The sequence below is a fragment of the Paramormyrops kingsleyae genome, chromosome 5 (assembly GCF_048594095.1).
Source record: "Paramormyrops kingsleyae isolate MSU_618 chromosome 5, PKINGS_0.4, whole genome shotgun sequence".
NCBI classification, from domain to species: Eukaryota; Metazoa; Chordata; class Actinopteri; order Osteoglossiformes; family Mormyridae; genus Paramormyrops; species Paramormyrops kingsleyae.
In genome coordinates this window covers 33,775,759-33,796,116 of record NC_132801.1, presented here as the reverse complement: position 1 = coordinate 33,796,116, position 20,358 = coordinate 33,775,759, and the positions used below count along the sequence as shown (strand labels likewise).

General features: G+C 49.0%; 1 protein-coding gene and 1 pseudogene across 3 annotated transcripts; both read right to left on the bottom strand.

The window, feature by feature from the left end:
- Window positions 1-256: 256 nt before the first annotated feature.
- Window positions 257-20,329, bottom strand: cramp1 (cramped chromatin regulator homolog 1). Of its 3 annotated transcripts, none has more exons than XM_023819185.2 (20): window positions 19,813-20,329; window positions 17,254-17,627; window positions 15,032-15,234; window positions 14,774-14,927; window positions 14,394-14,477; window positions 14,131-14,179; window positions 13,958-14,043; window positions 13,350-13,473; window positions 12,380-12,461; window positions 10,997-12,049; window positions 10,764-10,902; window positions 10,406-10,575; window positions 9,231-9,299; window positions 8,977-9,058; window positions 8,414-8,479; window positions 6,681-6,847; window positions 4,890-5,073; window positions 4,644-4,808; window positions 4,411-4,523; window positions 257-3,065 (listed from the first exon to the last, which is right to left on the bottom strand). In XM_023819185.2, exons 1-20 carry the CDS (start codon window positions 19,848-19,850, stop codon window positions 2,949-2,951), a joined length of 3,519 nt encoding a protein of 1,172 aa, XP_023674953.2. In that variant the 5' UTR covers window positions 19,851-20,329; the 3' UTR covers window positions 257-2,948. The 3 variants fall into 3 exon arrangements, with proteins under 3 accessions (XP_023674953.2, XP_023674951.2, XP_023674952.2); XM_023819183.2 differs by lacking the exon at window positions 19,813-20,329 and adding an exon at window positions 18,043-19,775; XM_023819184.2 differs by lacking the exon at window positions 19,813-20,329 and adding an exon at window positions 18,043-19,775 and having other exon boundaries at window positions 9,231-9,296.
- Window positions 6,072-6,171, bottom strand: LOC111847759 (U6 spliceosomal RNA; annotated as a pseudogene).
- Window positions 20,330-20,358: the final 29 nt, after the last annotated feature.

The following is a 20,358-nucleotide window of genomic DNA, read 5'->3' as shown; positions in this document are numbered from 1 at the left end:
TCTGAATAGGCTCAGAAAATCCCTGTTCTTTTGCTCCTTTCCCATTATACCTAGCGCTGATCAGTCATCAACAGGCACCACAAGCAGGGTTCTATATCTCAAATTGGAAACAATCACACAATGTGTAAAAGCCATCTTAGGTATTCACATTCACATACAAAGAATATCTTCAGGAAAATATCTGCGTAAAATAAGTGAGAAACTCATGGTAAGACTAAAAGTGAACCAAAAACATACTTCACAATGACAGACCAGAAATTTTTTAAAACTGTATTTATAACCACAAGAGTAAAAACACCTTTTACAAACTTGCAACTCTTAAAACTGCAGCTTTAACAGTTCAGCCTGAATATTAAATAACCAAAACATTTTTTTTTCAATTGTTAACAATAAATAGTCCAAATAATTTACAATATGTTACAAAAGGTAAGGTCAGATTTGGAATTGTTATGCAAATACAAACACCTTGTATTCAAACATAATCCATGTTCTTGCCTACGTGTAAGCCTCATACTGAAATGGGGGGCGGGGGGTTAGACTAGAAAGTAAAGCCAGCATGTAGTTATCCGGGGGGGGGGGGGGGGGGATACTAAAAATCAAATAGCACAGTAGTTAAATTCCCATCTTAATGACATCTGTGGTTGAAAGCGTCATACTCGATGCAATTGAAAACCTATCGAACATGCAAGTTTGTCTACATGTAAATATATACACGGCTATCACCAAAGGCTCAAATTCTCAATTTACACTTGGTTCCTAAGTTGTTAAAATTGGTTGAATTTGCTGAGCAGATCTGAGCGCCTTGCAGCATCACAAGCACTGTTGCATGGCAAAACCATGGAGGCTTAAAGCGAGCGTCATTTCCCTACACAAACACAACACTTCTGCTGGGATTTTTTTTTGTGTCCACTCATGATGGAAATAGGATGTCATATCAACCTTACTAACAAATATTCTCACAAATATACAGTCAAGAAAAGCTCAGTTTAATACATTTCATAGTTCGCTAAAAAACTTCACACTGAATCATTGTGGCCTGTTTTAATATTCCGTATTGAATGCTCTCTATAAAATGTACTTCATAATAGAGGGATTGAAGAGTATTAGCTTAGAATAACCAGAACTAAAACATCAGGCTGGAAATACCATCTTTGTCTTCTTATGTGGATTTTCTAGTCTACTACAACCTGTATGAGGAGGGGCCATGTCCCTGCCAGACAACACATAGAACCAATCCTGTGATTTCTGAACGAGGGCATCGGGACAGCGGACATGCATCATCTTATGTATGTTAGTCCCACAGTCGGTGTGAGTCAGTATGCTGGTGGTTGGTGGGTTGGGTGAGTCAGAAAGAGCAAAAGAAAAAAAAAACAGCACCACGATAAAACCCTACTGGTCAGGCACACTCCACATCAAGCCTTGGTTCACGTGTGACAAACAGAGCAAACCAGAACATAAAGCCAGTATGAGAGGCCCACGCAGCACATCTCATCATCATCATCATCATCATCATCATCTCCCCCCTTTATCATCTCAGGGATATCTCAGTCCAAATAAAGGAAAATCCTCTTATTAAATATAAAAAGAAACAAAAAACAGAAGAGCTTACAATTACAATTTAAATTCACACCAGCTGTAACATCTTCTTATATGGCTTATTAAAATTTCCACAAAATTTTTTAAGAGGCAGATTATATATATATATATATTTTTTTTTTATTTATATATATATATTTTTAATGCATCTATCCACATGGACAAAACTATTTACAAGTTACAAAACGCATCAGAGTCTAAAACATGGCCAATGCTTTCGCGTTAGTGCCATCAACTCTAAAAGACTACACACAAAGGCATTTAAAAAAATAAAATAAAACACCAGGACTTCACTGGCCTCAGGCCAGCTTCCACACCACCGTCAGACTGCTGGACTGACAGAGGACATCCAACAGGATGATAGCAGCCAGCGCCCTGCTATAAAAAAATGGACCTTTACTTCATAAATGGAAGAATTGTGTCCTTACTGCGGTATGTCTCAAGCCTATGATTTTACTCGACTGACTCCAACAGCCAATAGTCTTAGGTGAGCCCCCAGATTTTGGTGGTCATGCTTATTTGCGTCAATAAGTTAACACTAATAGTTGTCAGAGCTATCCCCGTTAGCCACCTCCCCTCGTGAACTGACACATAGGTAATAAATCCCACAGAACAGTGCATAAGTTAACTTGGAAAGAATCTGGGGATCAGGCTCAGCTTTGCACAGGAAGTGAAAACCCAAGAAAAACCAAAAAAAAAAAATCCTGAAATCTACAGAAAGTGTCCTAGCATAGAAGTAAATATCTCAATCTTTCTCAAAATCTCATGTCAGTTTTTCCTATTTGAATTTACACCACAAGTGAGAGATGTTTACAACCTTTCACAGCTGCTTGCACTGTACATACCTGGGAATGTCAGGGCACCGGTGCAGGTGACTGCATCAATTTTACACTAATCTCATTGGACGACAGTGGAAGAGAGGGAAAAAAAAAAAAACATTTAAAAATTAAAATCTCGTAAAACTGTCACATGAGCCTGGCATCCTACTCAGACACCCGCCCAGTGGAATAAAAGGTTGTATGCAAATAGAGGTACTGCGAATGAAAGGGGGGGGGGCAGCCTTTTGCGTAAAAGCCACATTTTGTAAACAACGTTCAGTTCTAGCGTATAAATTTTACCGAAGTGTTTAATATTAGGGAAGCCGCAGCGAGGAACAGCAGAGCTTTTGGGGGGCACCATACCCCACACAGATTGGCATGGGGGATGCTGTGGGGCTGTCCCTGATACCAACCGCACCAATGTCCTCGTCACCTTCTATTGCACATTCGTCTCCATAGAGCTGCTTTGTAGTTAAAAGAAAAAAAACTGATCTCCAGACATCAATCCAGACCTCATATGCGCCCTCCCCCCCCCTAGCCCGTGCTGCCATGACCATGGGGGGGGAGGGACAGCTCCTGCGCCAAGTCGTTGAAGCGGGTGATGTAGTCCACGCTGTTCTCACTCATCATGCAGGCAAGCTGAGAGTCCACCTGCGGGACAGAAGAGTTTCCAAGGTCAGAACTGTCACCGAGGACAGTCAGCCAGGAGGGCAGAAGAGTCACTGAAGTCAGAGTCACAAAGGATGCTTTTCCAAAGCATCAGGTACTATACTTTTGGTACTTTGAGAAAGTACCAAAAGTACGGTACTTCAAGATATTGGTTTTCCACTGGCGTAAGAACCGGCACTGGCATGGAATGATGTCACAACGGGAGGCAGGGTATTTTGTACAAAATGGCTGTAGTGTATTATAGGGCTGGACGATATTAATACCAACATCGCATGTTATGCACATGCAATTCTTACATCACTAGTAAGATTATGATCAGGCTTTTTCTTACTTTCAGTTCTGTACAGACATTATAGCGCAAGTTTTGCTAAAACATTTTTACTCTGTAATGTAAAAAGACACTTTAGCTACCTTTGCAATTTTAATTATTATTCCTTTTATAGCTTAATATATATTTAAAAATCAATTTAAAGTTTACCTCCGCTGTTTTTGCATGAGCATCGCATGCGTTCTCTGAGACAATCAATAATTTTCATCCCCGCTGTTCAAATCACTCCCAGGTGGGTTTGTGAGAAATTTATGAACTCCTTTTTGCTTTATAAATACCCCAATATTTATTACAACAAAATCAAATTGCCAGGACAACACACTAGTATATTAAACAAAATACTTTTAAAATTTCTTGTCATGCAATTCTGATCTTTTTGTTGTATCTGTTCTGACCAGATCGCATATATATTTTTTAAACTTCATTCATTGTTGTTTTTTTCCATTTTCAAGGTGGCGTTTGTATTGTGTTTCAGAGGCAGGCATTTGCATAACCAATCGACAAAAAAAGTCTTTCAAGTCCCACCCTAAAGTACCGAAGTACTCCAGCTGGTTTGGCACTTTTGGTACTGGAACTCGACCAGAAGGCAATGGAAAAGGGAAAGTACCGCAAGTACTGTACTTGGTGCGGTAGAAAAGCACCCTAAGGTCAGAGTCACTGGGGGGGGCAGAAGGTTAGAGTCACCAGGGGGGAGGAACAACCTTGTGAACAAGGTCACATGCTCGCCAGTCATCACCCAGCAATGGACACCACAGTCCAGCTCGGTACAGCAAACTCTGTGGGTTCAGAGCCCTATAAACATGTTTTCACTTCTATTCCTTGGTAAAATTAGGCAACTTTGGAAATACTTCACTATTCCCAGAGGACAGTACTTCACACAGATATTCCTCAGACGAATTCGGCTTTAAATGTGGATGAGGGGGAAGAGTGTAGTGTAACAGTGTGAGAAGCTGAAACCATGTGACCAGTTGGTAGATTGGGGGGGTGGGGGGCACGCACCTCTGCGACGTCAACAAGGCCACGGGCATGGAAGGAGTCGTGGGAGCTGCTGTCCAGCAGGCTGGGCACCGGCAGGGACATCTTGCGGCCCTTCTCTGGGGAGATCAGGCTCGCTGTGGGGGGGGGGGCATTAACCAGGTTAACTAAGGGATTACATATCCGAGGCTCTAATGCCGTTCCAAAATTAGCAGAGTAATTCTGAGGAGTGAGGAGGGTGGTGTGGGGTGACTCACAGAGCAGGCAGCCCAGTGAGGAGTCACTGGAGTCGCTGGGGTACCACTGCGGGTCGTGCGTGGGCGACGCGATCCAGCTGCGGTGTGGGCTGCCCGTCGGGGATGGGAGGCTCTTTGAGACGTCAGTGCCGTTCAGCTTAGCTGGGGACAGTGAAGGTCCATCACCTAGGGGCACGAGAATGCATGAGATCACTGTGCATGGCAATCCCTCCCCCCCCCCCCCCCCACTTCGGACAGAGGCCTCACCGTAGTGTGAGTTGATGGCCAGCTCTATGATGGAGTCACTGATCTGCGTGGCCGGCTCACCCTGGGACATCACCTCCTCTGGGGGACCCGGCAGCGACAGGTCTAGCAGGGATGCCACGCTCGGGGGGGACAGTAGCGAGTCTGTGTCTGCAGGGGGCAGTGGTGGGCTGCTCTGTAGTGTCACCTGAGGAAGGGTGACGTGCAGAAAAACAATCAGCCAATCAGAAACTGGTTCTGGAAAGCCTCAAATATAAGTCAGTGTTTCTCAACCCAATCCTTGGGCCCAGACGGTCCACATTTTTGCTCCATCCCAGCTCCAAGAGGGAGCAAAAATGCCAACTGTCTGGCAGGGAACTGGGAGGGAGCAAAAACATGGACTGAGGACCCGGGTTGAGAATCACAGATTGAAGTGATGTGAAATGTGGCGCTTCAAGCCATTTTAGGGGGGAAAAAATTAAAGCTAACAGGAAGTGCAAAAATAACAGTGTTCGCTCAACACACAGCTCATCTACCCTTAATGCAGTTCTGGATGCAAAAGGGAGTCCCAGCAGAAATTAAGTGGGGGTACAAAGTAACAAGGACACTATATACGGGTGCGCGGCATACGAGGGGCAGGGAAGCTGAAACGGCAGCCAACCAAAAGATCATATTAAGTGCTTAATAAATATCCTGGACCAAGGGCAGCAAAGGGAGAAGATTAGATTTTAATTATTGGAAGACTTCGTAGCACGTCAGACTAAATACTTATGCTTTAGAACTGTTAAACTTTGGAAGTCCATCCTTTATTTTATGCAACTGAAATATGCTTGATTTTTTCCTCTCTTCTTGAACCTGAATAAATATGCATTTACAAGGGTCCCTGCTGCATTGGTATAAGGGGTCAATAAGGATCTGGAATGTTCCTTCCACCTGAACACTAATAACAGACCTCCTCTGAACAGTCCAAGGCGACAATCTTGGCCATGTCTGAGCAAAATCTAGCAGATTGACAGGAAATCCTGTAACAGGCTGAGTGCTTGATTTTAATTGGCCTACTGTAGAAACACCTTGTACAGTTACGTTCATGAACTGAGGTACAGGAATTCTTTGATTTATGCAAAACTCATCTTGATGACACACACATGCACTCGCATACACGAGAGCAGACATTTATCTGTGGCATTAGGAGCCACACTCCGCTTCTAAAATATGGCACCCTTCACAAATTTGCACGTCATCCTAGCGCAAGGACCGTGATAATCTTCTATCATTGCAGTTTGTTAGAAGAATGTTCTGCTAAAGCGAGTCCGTGGTGGTTTATCAGCGCCCCTCAGTGCTGTATCATCTGCCCGTGGGACACACCTAGCCCTGGTCATCACCTCTACTCCCTCAGTCTGGCGGCGCATGCTGCTTCAATAACACTTTATAATACAGGATCTGATATTCTACAAGGCAGCTCTAAAAACACTGCAATGCCCAGGGAAGATACAGATGTGAGCAGATAAGTTTAACTTGCACTGAAGCCCAAAAGGTTAAACTACGTTTAACTGGCTTCATATCTTGTGAGGATGTTCAGAGCAATACCAAGGTGTCTTTCTTTGAAAAACCTGTCAGAGGACACTGGAAATCCAACACGAAATATCAATGCCCATAAAAGGTCGTCGACAGTCACGGCAGTGTAAATGTCCCAGTTCACCAAAGTGAAACCTCAGCGATCCTTAATGCAGCCTCATCGTAGAAGCACGCATGTGGAACCAGTCCGACACGCCAGTGACTCCCTGGGACGGCCTCACCCTGCCCTACTGTACTCACCTCTTCAGATACCATGTCTGGGGGGGGCTGGTGAGCCAGACCCCCCTCCGGCTCGGTGGCCACTGGACTGGGGGACAGCAGGAGGCTCTCCGGGGCTGGAGCTGCAGGCACGTGGGCGGGGCTGCAGGGGATGATTCCAGCCGACATGGCTGCCTGATCGATCGTACCTGAGGACAAGGGGAGCGGAGGGGCGTGAGTGGGCGGAGCCTGCAGGGGTGGGCAGCGCCTGCAAAGAATTGGGCGGGGCCTGGCCTAGCCCATCTGGCTGTGCTTCAAGTGTAAAGCGTGTATAGGTAGATGCGGGTGAGGTAAGGAGCATGCGCTGATTACGGTGCATTGCTGCACCCACCACATGACAAACGACCTCAGCACCACACTAGTCCAAATGGAATGGTGCGAGTTATTTCCCAGTGGCTGGAGTGCCAATCCTGCCACCAACCCCCCAAATCCTCTGTAATTGCATGACCTCCGCCCTGCGGATAGGGTCCATACCCGAAAATCAAAGCCGTAAAAATTGTGACGTGGTGGTGGTGGAGGGGGGGGGGGATGGGTAGTGGAGCAAGAGAAATCAGAGACCCAGTAACGTGGCTTATCTGATGAATCTGAATTCTACACAGAAATTGGCGAGTGGGATTCAATCAAAACAAGGTGCCGTTTGGAGTGATCAGCATCCACGTCTCCGGGTGCGTGGGAGTGTTTGGTTTATTTATACACTGGTGCCAGGCTCACGGCACTAACAGGAACAGAACCCCCTCCCTGGCTGTGTGTGCGGGGGCCTTCGGCTACTCTCTGCACGCCCCGCACTTCCCAACCCCCCCCCACCCCCCACCAGGGCGGAGAACTAGACATGTTCCTAGAACGAGGCATTTCTTTCCAGGAACAGTTATATAAAATACAATGTCCTGTTACCTTCTGGGTATGATCACAGCACTCAGTGTTACATACCGTTACACTCGAAGAGTAACATGACCGCCCCTGCCTTCCCAACCCTGACTAACCTCTCACATCCTCAATAAATGGAATTTCCTAATCACAACGCTTACTGACACTCTGCTATGACCATGCAAATGCCTGAAACTCATAGTACCCTATGCAGGAATTGCATACTGTATGTCAGGTGGGTCATAAAATATGGGTTAAATCATGTATGAGTTCTGCATGTGTGGTTCACAGGTGTCCTGCATGGATGAAGCAGAGTCACGGTCTGGGGTTGCTTTGCTGTTCAGTCAGTGACCTTCATGAGTTCCGGGCCAGCATGAACATCATGCCACCAGTCCTTCATTCTTCAGAAAAAGACGATGACCCAAAACACATCAGATTGCCAAACAAAAAATATGGCGGAGAAGAAAAACGAAGGACTACACATGGCTTGGCCTTCTGGGACTCCAGACCTGAATCCCAAACTATATGCGTGTGATAAATTAGACAGAGGAACCAAAGCAAAGCCACTCGACCCACAAACACCCAGCATTTCTGGGAATAGCAGAAGAAGATCTGGGAAGACGTGTCAGGTAATCTCCTGCTGGAACTTAAGGAACTGCCTCAGGTTTTGCTGACTACAAAGTCCCCCCACCCAAGCATTTACCAAAAAAAAAAAAAAAAAATCAAGAAAATATTTGGTGCCATATGAAGGAACGAATGAATGAATGGATGAATACACATGTGTGTGCACTGCAGGCATGAATGAATGACAGGAAGGAAACACAGGCATGTTTGATCGTGCCGTTCCTTACTGGAGAGCGGGGCGGACGCAGTGGGCGGACGCAGCGACGGCTGGATCGGCCGGAAAGAACCGGTTCCTGCGGACAGAGGATGACGCGTCACCTCAGTCTGCCAGACGCCTTTTCATCGCGTCACACACATTTCATTGGCTTATCCGCCCTCACTGCTGCCAGCCATTCAGCTGGGCCTTTTCTTAGCTAAACATAAACGTCTTCATCTATAGAACAAAATTGTACCACAGGGAATTTGCGCTAAATGAAACATCACCAGCGTTGACAAAATAATTAAACACTTCGGAAGCAGATAATGAACTGCAAGTTAGATGCATAAATAACCTGCACTCTACAGACTAAGTGTTTAAACGGCCAGAACGTGTCTAACCGGCTGAGCTTTCGCTCTCAGGAGGGGTTGGGAGAAGCTGCACTTTACAGAAACTCATTTACTGTGGTCAGATATAGTATTTACAGTGATGGGGGGCAGCATGCTGTTCCCCATCAATCTCCCAAAATAGATACCCTCAAACATCTGTACCACAGTCACATAAAGCATCCACACGGGACGGGGGGGGGGCTACCTGCCACAGACGAGTTGGAGAAGATGGAGAAGGAGCAGACATGTTGCGGGGTATCCCCTGTCGTCCGAGGGAGCAGCGTCCTCTACAGGGGGGAGCAGACATTTAGCGACATAGCGCCGCTCTGCTGGCCAGTCCACACTCAACACCCAGATCCCTCACCATCTCACCACCCCATCCCAAATTTAAGAAGCGACTCTGAACCTGTGCTCCTTACTGCTCCCTACGCCAGCGCCCCCTAGCTGCACAGCTCTCACCTGCACCACCAGTGACTTGTGCCGACTCCTGATCTTGCGCGGTTTGGGGAGAAAGAGGTCAGACTGCTTCTGGGGAGAGAAGAGGGAGGGCAGCCAATCAGATGAGAGAGAGGGGACAGCGGGGAATGGAGACGATCACAAGGTCTGTGATAAGTGTTATTAGACTCAAGAAAGCTTCACCGAAAACGATGTTTAAAGCGTATAAAAAGGACACACGCAGCACAGTTATGGACATCTAAGGCTACGTTCACATTGCAGGACAAATGTGGCCCAAATCCAATGTTTTGCTCATGTGTGACTGAGATCGCATTTTTTCATGACAACGTGAACAGCACAAGTCACATGGAATCCGATTTTTTCCAATTCCAATCTGGTCCACTTCAGTATGTGGTCATAAATCGAATATAGGTCCGATTTTTTTGCAATGCGACCTCAGTCTGAACAGCGAAATTCATGCGCGTTTTACGTCACTCTCGATTGATGTTCGTCACAATTCTGCGCAGGCGGAAGTCACCATATGTCTCCGTCAGAGTGCCAAACATGGAGGAGAGCACAGAAGCTGGCCAGTGGAGGGACAGTGAGGGGCTGGATTTAAGTATTTGGGGAGATAAATCTGTTCAGACAAAACTGGAAGGTTCATATCGTAACCGGGCAGTTTTCGAATCAATAAAGTGACGTCTTTGTAATTGCGTGTGCGCGTCATTGTGTCTTTGTTGTTTTGTGCGCACGCGGGCAGGTTCAGTATAGTGAACCGTTCACATTGAAATCTGATACATTAAAAAAAAGAGTAATGTAAACAGGCAAACAAAAAATCCGATCTGAGCAGGAAATCAGAATTGAGCATTAAGCACTGCAGTGTGAATGCAGCCTAATATTCTGCCATGGTTTGTGTGTTTATTAAGTTAAATTAAGCACTGCTGTCTGACACCTATAGGGCTGTAGGTTAGGGCTCGGTCACTCCTGGTACTGTGTGAGAGCAGTTTACATGTTCTCCTCATGTGACGCAGAGTACTTCCCGCCGTCTAAAACATGCGGATTAGGGCCTTGAAGATCGTTCACTGTGCGTGTGTGTGCCAGTGCCCCGTCACAAACAGACACCACTCCAGGCTGCCCCCATGAGCCGATACCGGACGAGCGCTTTGGGAAGATGGACGGACGCCGCGCCGGACGCTCACACTGATGGAGTCCAGTTGCTGCCTCAGTGCCCTCTCCGCCTCCTTGTTGGGGGAGAACATCTTGCCGTGGCGACTGTTGGGGGGCAGCGTGGTGGGGATGGCGAAGAGGCTGCTGTCTGCGTCGACAGAGCCGCCTGCCACCAGCAGGGGGCGTGGAAGGTTCCGTGGGCCTGGGGAGGGGGGGACGACAAAGAAAATGCTGTATGTGTCGAGGGACCTTGCATCTCGCCAAAAAAATATAACAAGAATGTGATACCCAGGACACACACCTAATTAACTTCATTTGGATATAACTCGTTAGGATTTAGGGACCTGACCGCAGGCCCCAGTGACCACGACAGACGATCATCAAGCTTACCCGCCCGGATAGAAGCCTGCTGCCGGACACAGCTCGGGCTGCGGACCCCCAGTGCCAGAGTCTTCCCTGGGGGGGTGAAAGCCTGCTCCTCCAGGGTGGGCTTCACTGGGGAGGTGGCGGTGGAGCACAGCTCGGGCGCCTTGGGAGGGGGATGGACACAAGTCAGACTAGCAGCTAACATGGGTACAGCGGCAGACGGCGCACCAGCAGGTCTGGTGAAAGACGGCACTCACCGGCTTGGGGTTCACCTCGGTGGTGACGAGCCGCAGCAGGCAGCGCAGCACACGGTGCATGCTGGGGGGGGGCAGGGGCTGGGGCTGCGGCCTGCCATCCTGGCGGGACACGGGCAGCCAATCATACTCCAGCTGCAGTTTGCCCGGTTTGCCCAGCATGAGGTAGAGCTCAGCTAGTGTCACTTTCTCTGTGCTGTGGGCATTCCAGCCCTCCTCACGGATCTGCTCGGGGGGGCGGCTGCACGGCGCAGCCGCCCCCGCCACCTCTTCCTCCTTCCCGGCCCCCCTGCCACCGCCGCCTCTGCGCCCCAACTCGGGGGCGCCCTCATCCGACGTCGGGCCGTCTTTAGTGCAAACGTCCCCTGGCGGCACCGGAGGCGGGGCCTCAGCACCGGCCCCCTGCCTCTCGGGGGACAGAGCGCCCCCTGCTGTCCTCTCCTCCCCACAGGGATCCCTGAGCGCGCTGGACGGCTCCTTCCCGGGTGATGAGCTGCCTTCCATGGGGGTGCCCTCCTTCGGCGATGGGCCAGGACCCTGCCTGTCTGGATCCTCACCCCCCACGGCCCTGAACGCCAGCCTCTCCCCCGGGCCGCTCAGGGGGGAGTTCCCCTCCACCACTGGCGGGGCACTCCTCTCCTTCTGTCCGGGGACGAGAGAAGACTGGGGCAGGGAGCTGACACACTGCGAGGGGTTCGAGGAGCTCTTTTCATCCGACCCGTCGACAGGCAGCCCGTCGGTCCCTTCGGCCGCACCCCCACCGTCCGCTCGCCGCGCCTCCCCTCCTCCGACACGGCCCTGCCGCCCGTGGCCCCTGGGGGCCGCCTGGATGCCCAGGATCTGGGCGGCAGGCAAGTCCTTGGCACTGGTGCGGCACTTGCCACTTTCCAGCCAGTGCACAGTGCAGAAGGCTTTGGAGTGCACAACGCGGGCGACGCCGGGCAGCGCCGTCAGCGTGCTGCTCTCCGCCGGGTACAGGAAGAGCTCCTCCTCCTCCATGCCCCACGCGGAGCGCTGCTGACCCTCCAACGCCTCCCTCTCCACTAGGCTCTTCCACTGGGTGTCTTGGTCAAGGCGTCAAAAGAACCGCAAAACAGCTGAGCACAACCCTCCTATGACCGAGTCTTTCTGCAGGTTTACGAAGTGAAAATAGACTTCCAGTTCAGACAAAGCCAAAATAGCCCCGAGTTGTTCTGCAGACCTCTGAGCAGACAGCAAGGGGGCGACACAGAGCAACGGCAGAAAAGGCTCACCATGCGAAACTCATTCGTACACCAAATAGTCTTAAACCGAATGAGAACTAAAGTTTTAAAAATAATCTTATGTAGCCTGAGCAGAGTGCCTGACATTTGACCCAAAACAAAATGGCGAGCGCGTGAAAGATACGAGGCGCTGGTCCTGCACGGCCCACTTCTGCTTGAGGAACTCGATGAGGCTGGATACCTTCCTGTGGAGCTCCACCACCATCCTGCAAGGAAGGAAGGGGTGATGGGGGGTCATACACACTGGGGTGAACTACTGCAGAATCATCCCCCCCTCCTGCCCCCCAACTCCAACAACGACAAAGCAACTGACAAGGATACACAGCACTGACGGGGTTAGACTGGGGCCAATGGCAGACGATGAGACAGACGATATGCACCGTGATCCTGCCCAAATCTCCTTTCTGCTCCATCACACGCACAGATATACGCCCAACAGTCATGTAAAAGTGGAGGATTAAAGGACTGGGAGTGCTGGTTTGAGGAGCAACTAATCACCTAAAATGAATACCTGCGACTGGTCTGTGTTAAACCTCATACAGGATATGGTGTCCTGCTGAAGAACATCACACGTGTGAACAACACTCATACCATATAGGGCATATAGGCAGCATATAGGGCAGTGTGGGGTTTTTGTAGCATGTAGTACAGTTGTGGGGGGGGGGGGGGGTATACATCATATACATATCGTGTAGTGCAGTGTTGTGGGGGCTTTTATGTCATATACCATCTTTGGTGCAGTGGCAATTATCATAGCCTATGAGGTTTAATCGAGGCACAATTACTGCCGGTTGTAAAGTTTTGGGAGGAAGTGAGTGTGACTTAGCAGGCTGAGCCTCTGTGCGCGGGATGGGGAGGTCATGGGTTCGAGCCTGGCCTCGGCAGAATACATCAGAAATACATCAGAAAATGTACTATATTAAGTGTGCGTGCATGTATAATGTATATTTGTATGTGCATGTAAATGCACTTGTGCAAATGGCAAATACAGCATCATTTCATTTCAGGGTTTGTTTTTACTGTGCGAGGCCGCGTCGCGTGTGCGAGGCCGCGTCGCGTGTGCCCGTTTGCAGCGGTACCATGGTGGCCGTTACCTCAGTCTGGGGTTATGTGCCAGGCTCTGCACTCGTGCCCAGGAGTGGTTGCTCCTTGGTTGCAGCTCCACAGGGACCTTCAGGGGGAGCCGCACTGGCTTCTGGTCCTCCTCGTCACTCACGCCTGACGGGTGGGGACACGAGAAATGCAGGGTGAGCGACGGGGCCAAGGCGCCACGCGCACGGCTACCCACCACCCTGGGTGCGTGCTCGTTTCCATAGAGACTGCTCTACACTTATAATCCCACCCTCCCACACCTTCCGTGTCGGCGTCACGTCAAAAGAACAACGCCTTCGCTTTTCCCACAATGCTCCTTCTCACCATGCCTCACTCACACAAAGCCCCCGTAGAAAAGACACAAAGCTCGAATGCGATTCGCTAACTGAGGGAATGGTGATATGCTCAGCCAATCAGATGTACGCTGGCATAACTCTGCCCGGGCTTGGGGGACGTTCTGGGCATGGCAATTTAATGCAGGGCAGGGGACAGGAGGAATGAGGCTACCCACAGAGCCACTGCCCCACCCACTTGCCGGTGTGATACTCCTAAATAAAGCAAGTGAGCACCGTGACGTAATGAGCCGGATGCCCCCCCCCCCGCTACCTACCATCGGGATCGCAGAGCTTCTTCAGGGCGCGGCACATGGGCGCCTTGATGCGCAGGTTGCGACCTTTGGAGCGCACCGTGGTGGCTCTGAGGAGACAGTGCAGGGGGCCGTCAGGGTGCCGCGGCGGCATTTTGGCGAGCCCAGTCCCACCCCCCACACCCGCGAGGTCTTACCCCTGCTGGATGAGCTCGTTCAGTTTGGCGACGTTCTTATCGTCCATCACTGGGAGGGAGAGAGAGAAAAAAGTCAATCGATAAATACGAGACCCCTCTAGCCAGCGTAAACATACTGTTATCATAATCTCTAAAACCCCCCTCCTCTGAAGTATCTAAACAGCGCCATACACAAGGCAAACACCTGCCTAGAGCTTCTTTGGGGTTCACTGCCCCCCCCACCCATCCCCAGATCCCACAGAGCGGCCACCAGACCCACTTACGTCCGCCGACCTTCTTCCTGAGCTCCGCGTAGCAGATGAGGCCGTAGAGCTCCCGGGATGACTTCTTCATCACCCGGGAGTAGACTGCGGAGAGAAGGCCCATCAACATGCAGGAGACACTGCCAAGCGGCCCGACATGGGCACGGCGACCGGCGCCACTAGTCAACTTAACTGCAAAAATATATCATTAACAGTGATTTTCCTGGAAAAACTCACCCATTTCTACTAAGCACTAAAACCAGATTTTATACCCTTGAAAACCGTACATGAAAATAATTTCCAGAGATTTCTTAAGAGACCAAGAGCAGGACAGGGGCCGTCGGGCCGTGTGGTGAGAAAGGGAGAGAGAGGGCACAGGGCGGCCTGGGGGCGGCACTCACCATTGCTGAAGTCGATGTACTTGGAGATCTTGTGCCACGTGCGGTAATAGAAGTGCCGCACCTGCTCCTTGTTCTTCACCATGCTCGCTGGCTTTCCCTTCTTCTTGTACTTTAGTGCAATGTTGTTCTGAATGGCTTCGAAATCCTTCCCGTGCTGTGGGCAAAGGAAAGCCTGCATCTCAGAAAGCTGACCGTGTCACGACAGGGAAGCCAGGCAGCGCGAACGGCTTCGCCAAACCAGGGTAACTGCGCCATTACCTCATAAAGCCCTTCGAAGAAGGAGTTTTTGTCCTCCGTGCTCCAGGACTCCCACTGCCGCCGTGCCTTCTTCTGGCTGCTGCCCACCTCCTCTTTGTCACTGGGCCCCAGGTTCCGGGGGGCAGCCTTAGAGACGCTGGCCAGGCCCACAGGAGATCCGGACTGGCCACAGCCTACGGGCACAGGAGCCCCATTCTCCACAGCTGCAGGAGAACCAAAGGGGTTATCATCTCGAAAAGAAAGCAGGCTTCAAGACGGCACAACCTGCAGATCACATTGTTCCGCCACCGACTTAAATCTACCAAATCCTTTCACTCTGTCAAGACCCGTACCAGTCGAACAGTGGGGCTTTCAAAAACAACGTCCCCTAGCGTGCATGATTGAGCACCACATCTCGGCGTTCAGGTGGGTGCCAGTGCTCAAACTTGCATCCCCCTTTTCATTTGACACATCCTCTCTGATAAAACTATTAACTATGGGTGCTATTGTGTTACGTCGACCGGTTGACCCGAGGTTTCCGGCCGCAATGCGACACGCCTGATTCACGTAGTACGTCCTGCAAAAATCTCACCCGACTCCACAGAGAGTTTTAAAAAAATCAGCGAGTAACAAACAGGCTTGTAAAGTACCAGTTTAACAAAAATCTGAAAATATCAGTAGGGTAGAGCGGGCGCTTAAACGTGTGTCTGAGTTTCCGGTTCACATGCGCTCTGAACCTTAGCAGCAGTGTCTGAAATAACACTCCACTACACATGAACGCACCAGAGGCACACACACTGCGTCCCGCTCCGAAACCAGGAGATCAGAGCCGTTACAGGATCCATCGGAATTATATCATATACTAATCTGACAGAACCACAGCAGACAATTTATAAACATGTGTAAGACCTACTAATGGTGGACAATCAGTCTCTCAAACTGAATAATCAGTGAGACCTGACAGCTTTTTATGAAGCTGCAAAACAAATTAAAACATATTAAAATGTGGGTAAAATGTACCTATAACTTAAAATGAAGAAAAGACTTTCTATCAGAGGGAGAACGGTAATTTAGAAGATGTCACCTTCATAACAGAACAATTCTCTGGAGATTTTCGTGGCTTTATCTGCTGAAGCGTTTAAAACTATTAACAAAAGGTTAGTGCATATGCAGCCCTGCTGCCTGGGCGGAGATCCAGGTCCCCCACAACTCCGACCAGAACACGCAGTTAGAAGATGGATGGATGGACGGACGAATGCGTATGTAAACTGACTGACCTATTACTATAGAATACGAAAAAAACAAAAGCATAATACCCTGGGACCGCAGAACAAGCAGACATCCATAGATGCCCGTTTCACTCCCAATCCCTAAAATAGTTGGCGACGGGAAGCAGAAGCTTCGGTCATTAAGCTCCAAAAGCGTCTTTACGCCAGGGGAATGTGCATTCGATCCAAAACCAACACGCCAACAGAACCAGGGCAGACCACGGTCCCGGGCCCTACCACTGCGGCCACAATGCAGTGTCAGCCACTGCATGGCACCTACAGAGGTCACTGGGGCACCTCCAGTGTGCAGCAAGAGGGTGGGACAGTCAATCACACACAGGTTTCCCTTTCACCATTACCACCCAGAAGATGGCAGTTTCCAGCCCGGCCTATAAAAATCTGCAACTTTTGAAATGGCTCGACCATTTAAATCTGCTTTGAAAGTAATAATGATCAAAACCACAATACATGTCACACATCACAATTATGACAGCAGCTGTTTCACATCTACATTAATGATTTGCATCACTTTTTAATCAGCTATTTATTAGTTTAAACTAATATAAGGTCTCTTCATAAAACAATGTTCATCAACAGACTTAAAGCAACAAGATCTATGATAGCCACCAAAGGTGCAAATACCAGCATCCCACACCATGATCCCTGGCATATCCCTCCTTCACTAGAGATTTCACCCCAGCATCTGATCTTATGACAGGGCACCTCGTAAATATTATCACGATCTTCCAGATTCCCCCAAACTTATCTGTCTCCCCAAAGCCGGCGAGGGGACAGCAGAGCAGACACGGGCAAGCCAGGCGCAAGGACACGCCGCTGCAGTTCAACCGCTATCGCACTCGTTCAGTCCCCCCAAAATAATGATTTTACAGCAGCAGTGCGGCTCTCGGGGCACCCTGGCGGCATCCCAGGTGCACCACCACAGGTGGGATCCTCCGCACGCCCCCCTGTGCTCACCTTTCCCCCGGGCACCGCTGTGCCCGTTCGCGGGGGAGGCAATGGCATCCTTCCGCAGCCTTTTGTTGGGAGGTCGGACGCTGGACCTCAGGAAATGATGCTGGTCCTGGCTCTGGGCGGTCGGGGTGGAGGTCTGTTGCGGGGCGTTCGAGTTGTGTCCCGGTGGAGTTGGGGTGGATGTGGATGTGGAGGGTACCGCCGACGGCTCGGACGGACCCGCAAACGCTGGATCGGGGATCCCATCGCCGGCTCTCTTTGTATTGCTCTCCTCGCTCCCCTGCTCGCCGCTCTCCTCCTCCTCGCAACCTTCAAGCTTTCGGCTCAAATCCTTCACCCCTTCGTCCCCGCTGCCGTCTCCGGGGTTCACGGTCATCCTATAGGTCCGTGATGATAACAAAAATCAAAAAAACGCGCAACATTTCGCAGGACCACATCATTTTAATCAACTTAAAGAGGCGACAATCTTTTTCTCTCAACATGGCCGCCGCTGTTTGTTTCAAATCCCCTTTCACCGTCCCGACCAAACACCCTGAAAAAATCTTTCCCTGTGTGTTTATTATTCCCACGAAAAAACACCAGGATCGTTCGAAAGGTAGTTAATACGCCCCATATTTCAGTCTCCCCGACTCTCCGGCCCAATACTTTTATTTTATCCGAGATCCCCGAAAATAAGCGCCTTCAGTTTAGCGCCCTGCGAAAGCCCCAAACGACATTAATCTCCCGACAACGCAAAAACATTTCGCCGCGATCAACCTGACATTAAAGTGCTTATATTTGGCAGAATGTTACCCATTTTTGTGTTGTTCGGGAGCAGGCGGTGTCCTCTTTCTCTTCACCATGGATCCGAGGTTTTTTGACGGTAAACGTTGATTAAATTGAGCATATTTCCTAAGCGAGACCGAGGATCCGCCAGCGACCGTCTGCGTCTCGCCCCTGCAGCTGCAGGGTTCAAACTCGTCGCCGCCACCTGAAAACGGCAACTCGGTCCTGGCAAAACTCGGGTGCGATCGCGACCCAAGCGAATAAGTTTTGGCGATTAGATGGCCCCCCGTGTGGAGCTGGCTGCGCCGGGGCTGGGCTGGACGCTTCGCCGCGTCCGGGACTCGCAGATGACCGTCGCACTTTAACGCCGCGCCGCAACAGATCTGCCCTCGCCCGAGGTCTCAACTTCGCTCCTCGCTACGTCATCACTCGGTGAAATCTCCCAAAAAGTTGTTTGTCCATAAAACATCAAACTGTAGACCATTACCACCCTATGTGGCATCCGAAAACGGCTGCTGTTTTCCGGAGGTGAATTTGCGTGCGTATTAAAACTAAAATTAAAAAATGACCTCAACCCATCGTTTCCACTCAGCTGTACGTACAAGCTTACCCACCTGAGAGTTCATAATTACTATAATTTGGGGTATTTATACACAAAACTAAGTTGATTCAGATACTCCTTAGATTCTGTGTGACCACATTTCCCTAATAAGACATTTATTTTCCTGTATGGTTCCAGTAAATTATGCTAAGTGGCAAGAGACCCTGCACAGCACTGAGACCCTGACATTACCAAATAATCAGTTCTACAGGTACTGCAGAGGTCAACATTTTTTCAGGAAAAAGAGAACATTCTCAAGAAAGTATACATGGGACCAAACATGGCAATACATGATAACATAGTGATAATATTACCACATAATGAAAATGGATCACAAAAAACACTTTACAAAGTGAACTAGTTAAGTATAAACTGGTTTCTGATTACATATATATGTATCTGTTACTATCGCCATCCCTTATTCATAGCTGTCCACGATATGCAGCATTACAAATTGTCTAAAATATTCTAGTCTTTCTTATCGTTGCCAATTAGCCGTGAACTATCAGAAAGCTAGGTTTTAGAAATTAAGGCATTTTAGCACAGCTGAACCAGAACTTATCGCCTCTGCTATAAGCACATGTGAAACGAAGCATCTTCCTATAGTAGATTTTTGACATTCGAACGGCCTATACATAACGATATTAGTGTGATGAAACGTTACATATTTGCCACCACATCCTCTGTATGTTTGCCTTTAACTGCTCCTCAAATGCAGGTTCTGTTTCAACAGTTTTAGGGTGCGAAAGTTTGCACTGAGCGAGGTGCAAAGCGGCAAGGTATACATAAAATAACCAACCCGCGAAAAACAACCATACGGATATTCCCAGAAATACACAACTTCCCGACAGGTTCCAGTTCCTATACAACTATTTTGGTGTCGTCGATGGCATGACACGAACGGAGGAAATGAGTTACGTCGACACCACCGAAATCGTGTAAATTCCCTCAACACAATGGTGCACCAAATCGTGCACAGTAACCAATTTCGTGTTATGGAAAATCATTTATAATGAGAACAGATAGTTAGACACTTGTTTAGAAGCGACATGTGAAAACTTCACAAGGGCGGGGGCTAGCTAGCTTCAAAACGTAACACACTGTACAAACTGCACTTATTATTACGATAAACAACTTTCCACGTGTTCTTCGGTGGCCAGATTTTGACAAATAATAAACAAAGGAAAGATCCTTACCCTTTCACACATATTCCTTGCCCACACGATAACTCCATAGCCCTACTACTCTTTACTAGGACAGGCTGCAGCGGAAATCAAAAGCTATCTGTCACAATTTCTCGTGCAGCCCAGCACGCCCACTAGAGTTTACAAACAAACCGTCTGATTGGCTATTCACGATACGCGTTGTAGAAGGGAGCCGTATTGACAGGAAAGTTAGCCAATAGACACTTCGAGTTGGATTACTGGTCCCACCAAAAGGGACAATCAGTACTCGGTGCTCCATTACTTTGTCCTACGTCATTTCATTCATTCCACAATCCTGGGGGCGGGGGTGACGTTCTACTTTTATTCAACGCATCAAGAGTACTGCACGTTCAGCCAATGATGTTCAAATATTAAATATACAGACCAATCGCAAGTGTTTGCAGAAACTTTTTCGTTAAGGAAATCCGCTTATGGCACTCCAATTGAAAATAAGATCAAGTTTACGATGCATAAAAGTATAAGTACATATACATTTTACTTATGTATATATACACATTTTATTTGATTTTCAATAAG

What these genes read in the sequence shown, in the direction of transcription:
- cramp1 (XM_023819183.2), bottom strand. Translation starts at nt 18,092, where the DNA reads ATGGTGAAGAGAAAGAGGACACCGCCTGCTCCCGAACAACACAAAAAT. An exon ending in CCCGAACAACACAAAAATGG is followed by an intron (nt 17,628 to 18,042) that starts GTAACATTCTGC and finishes ACGGACCTATAG; the next exon opens with GATGACCGTGAACCCCGGAG. An exon ending in GCAGGCTTCTATCCGGGCGG is followed by an intron (nt 10,576 to 10,763) that starts GTAAGCTTGATG and finishes CCCCCTCCCCAG; the next exon opens with GCCCACGGAACCTTCCACGC.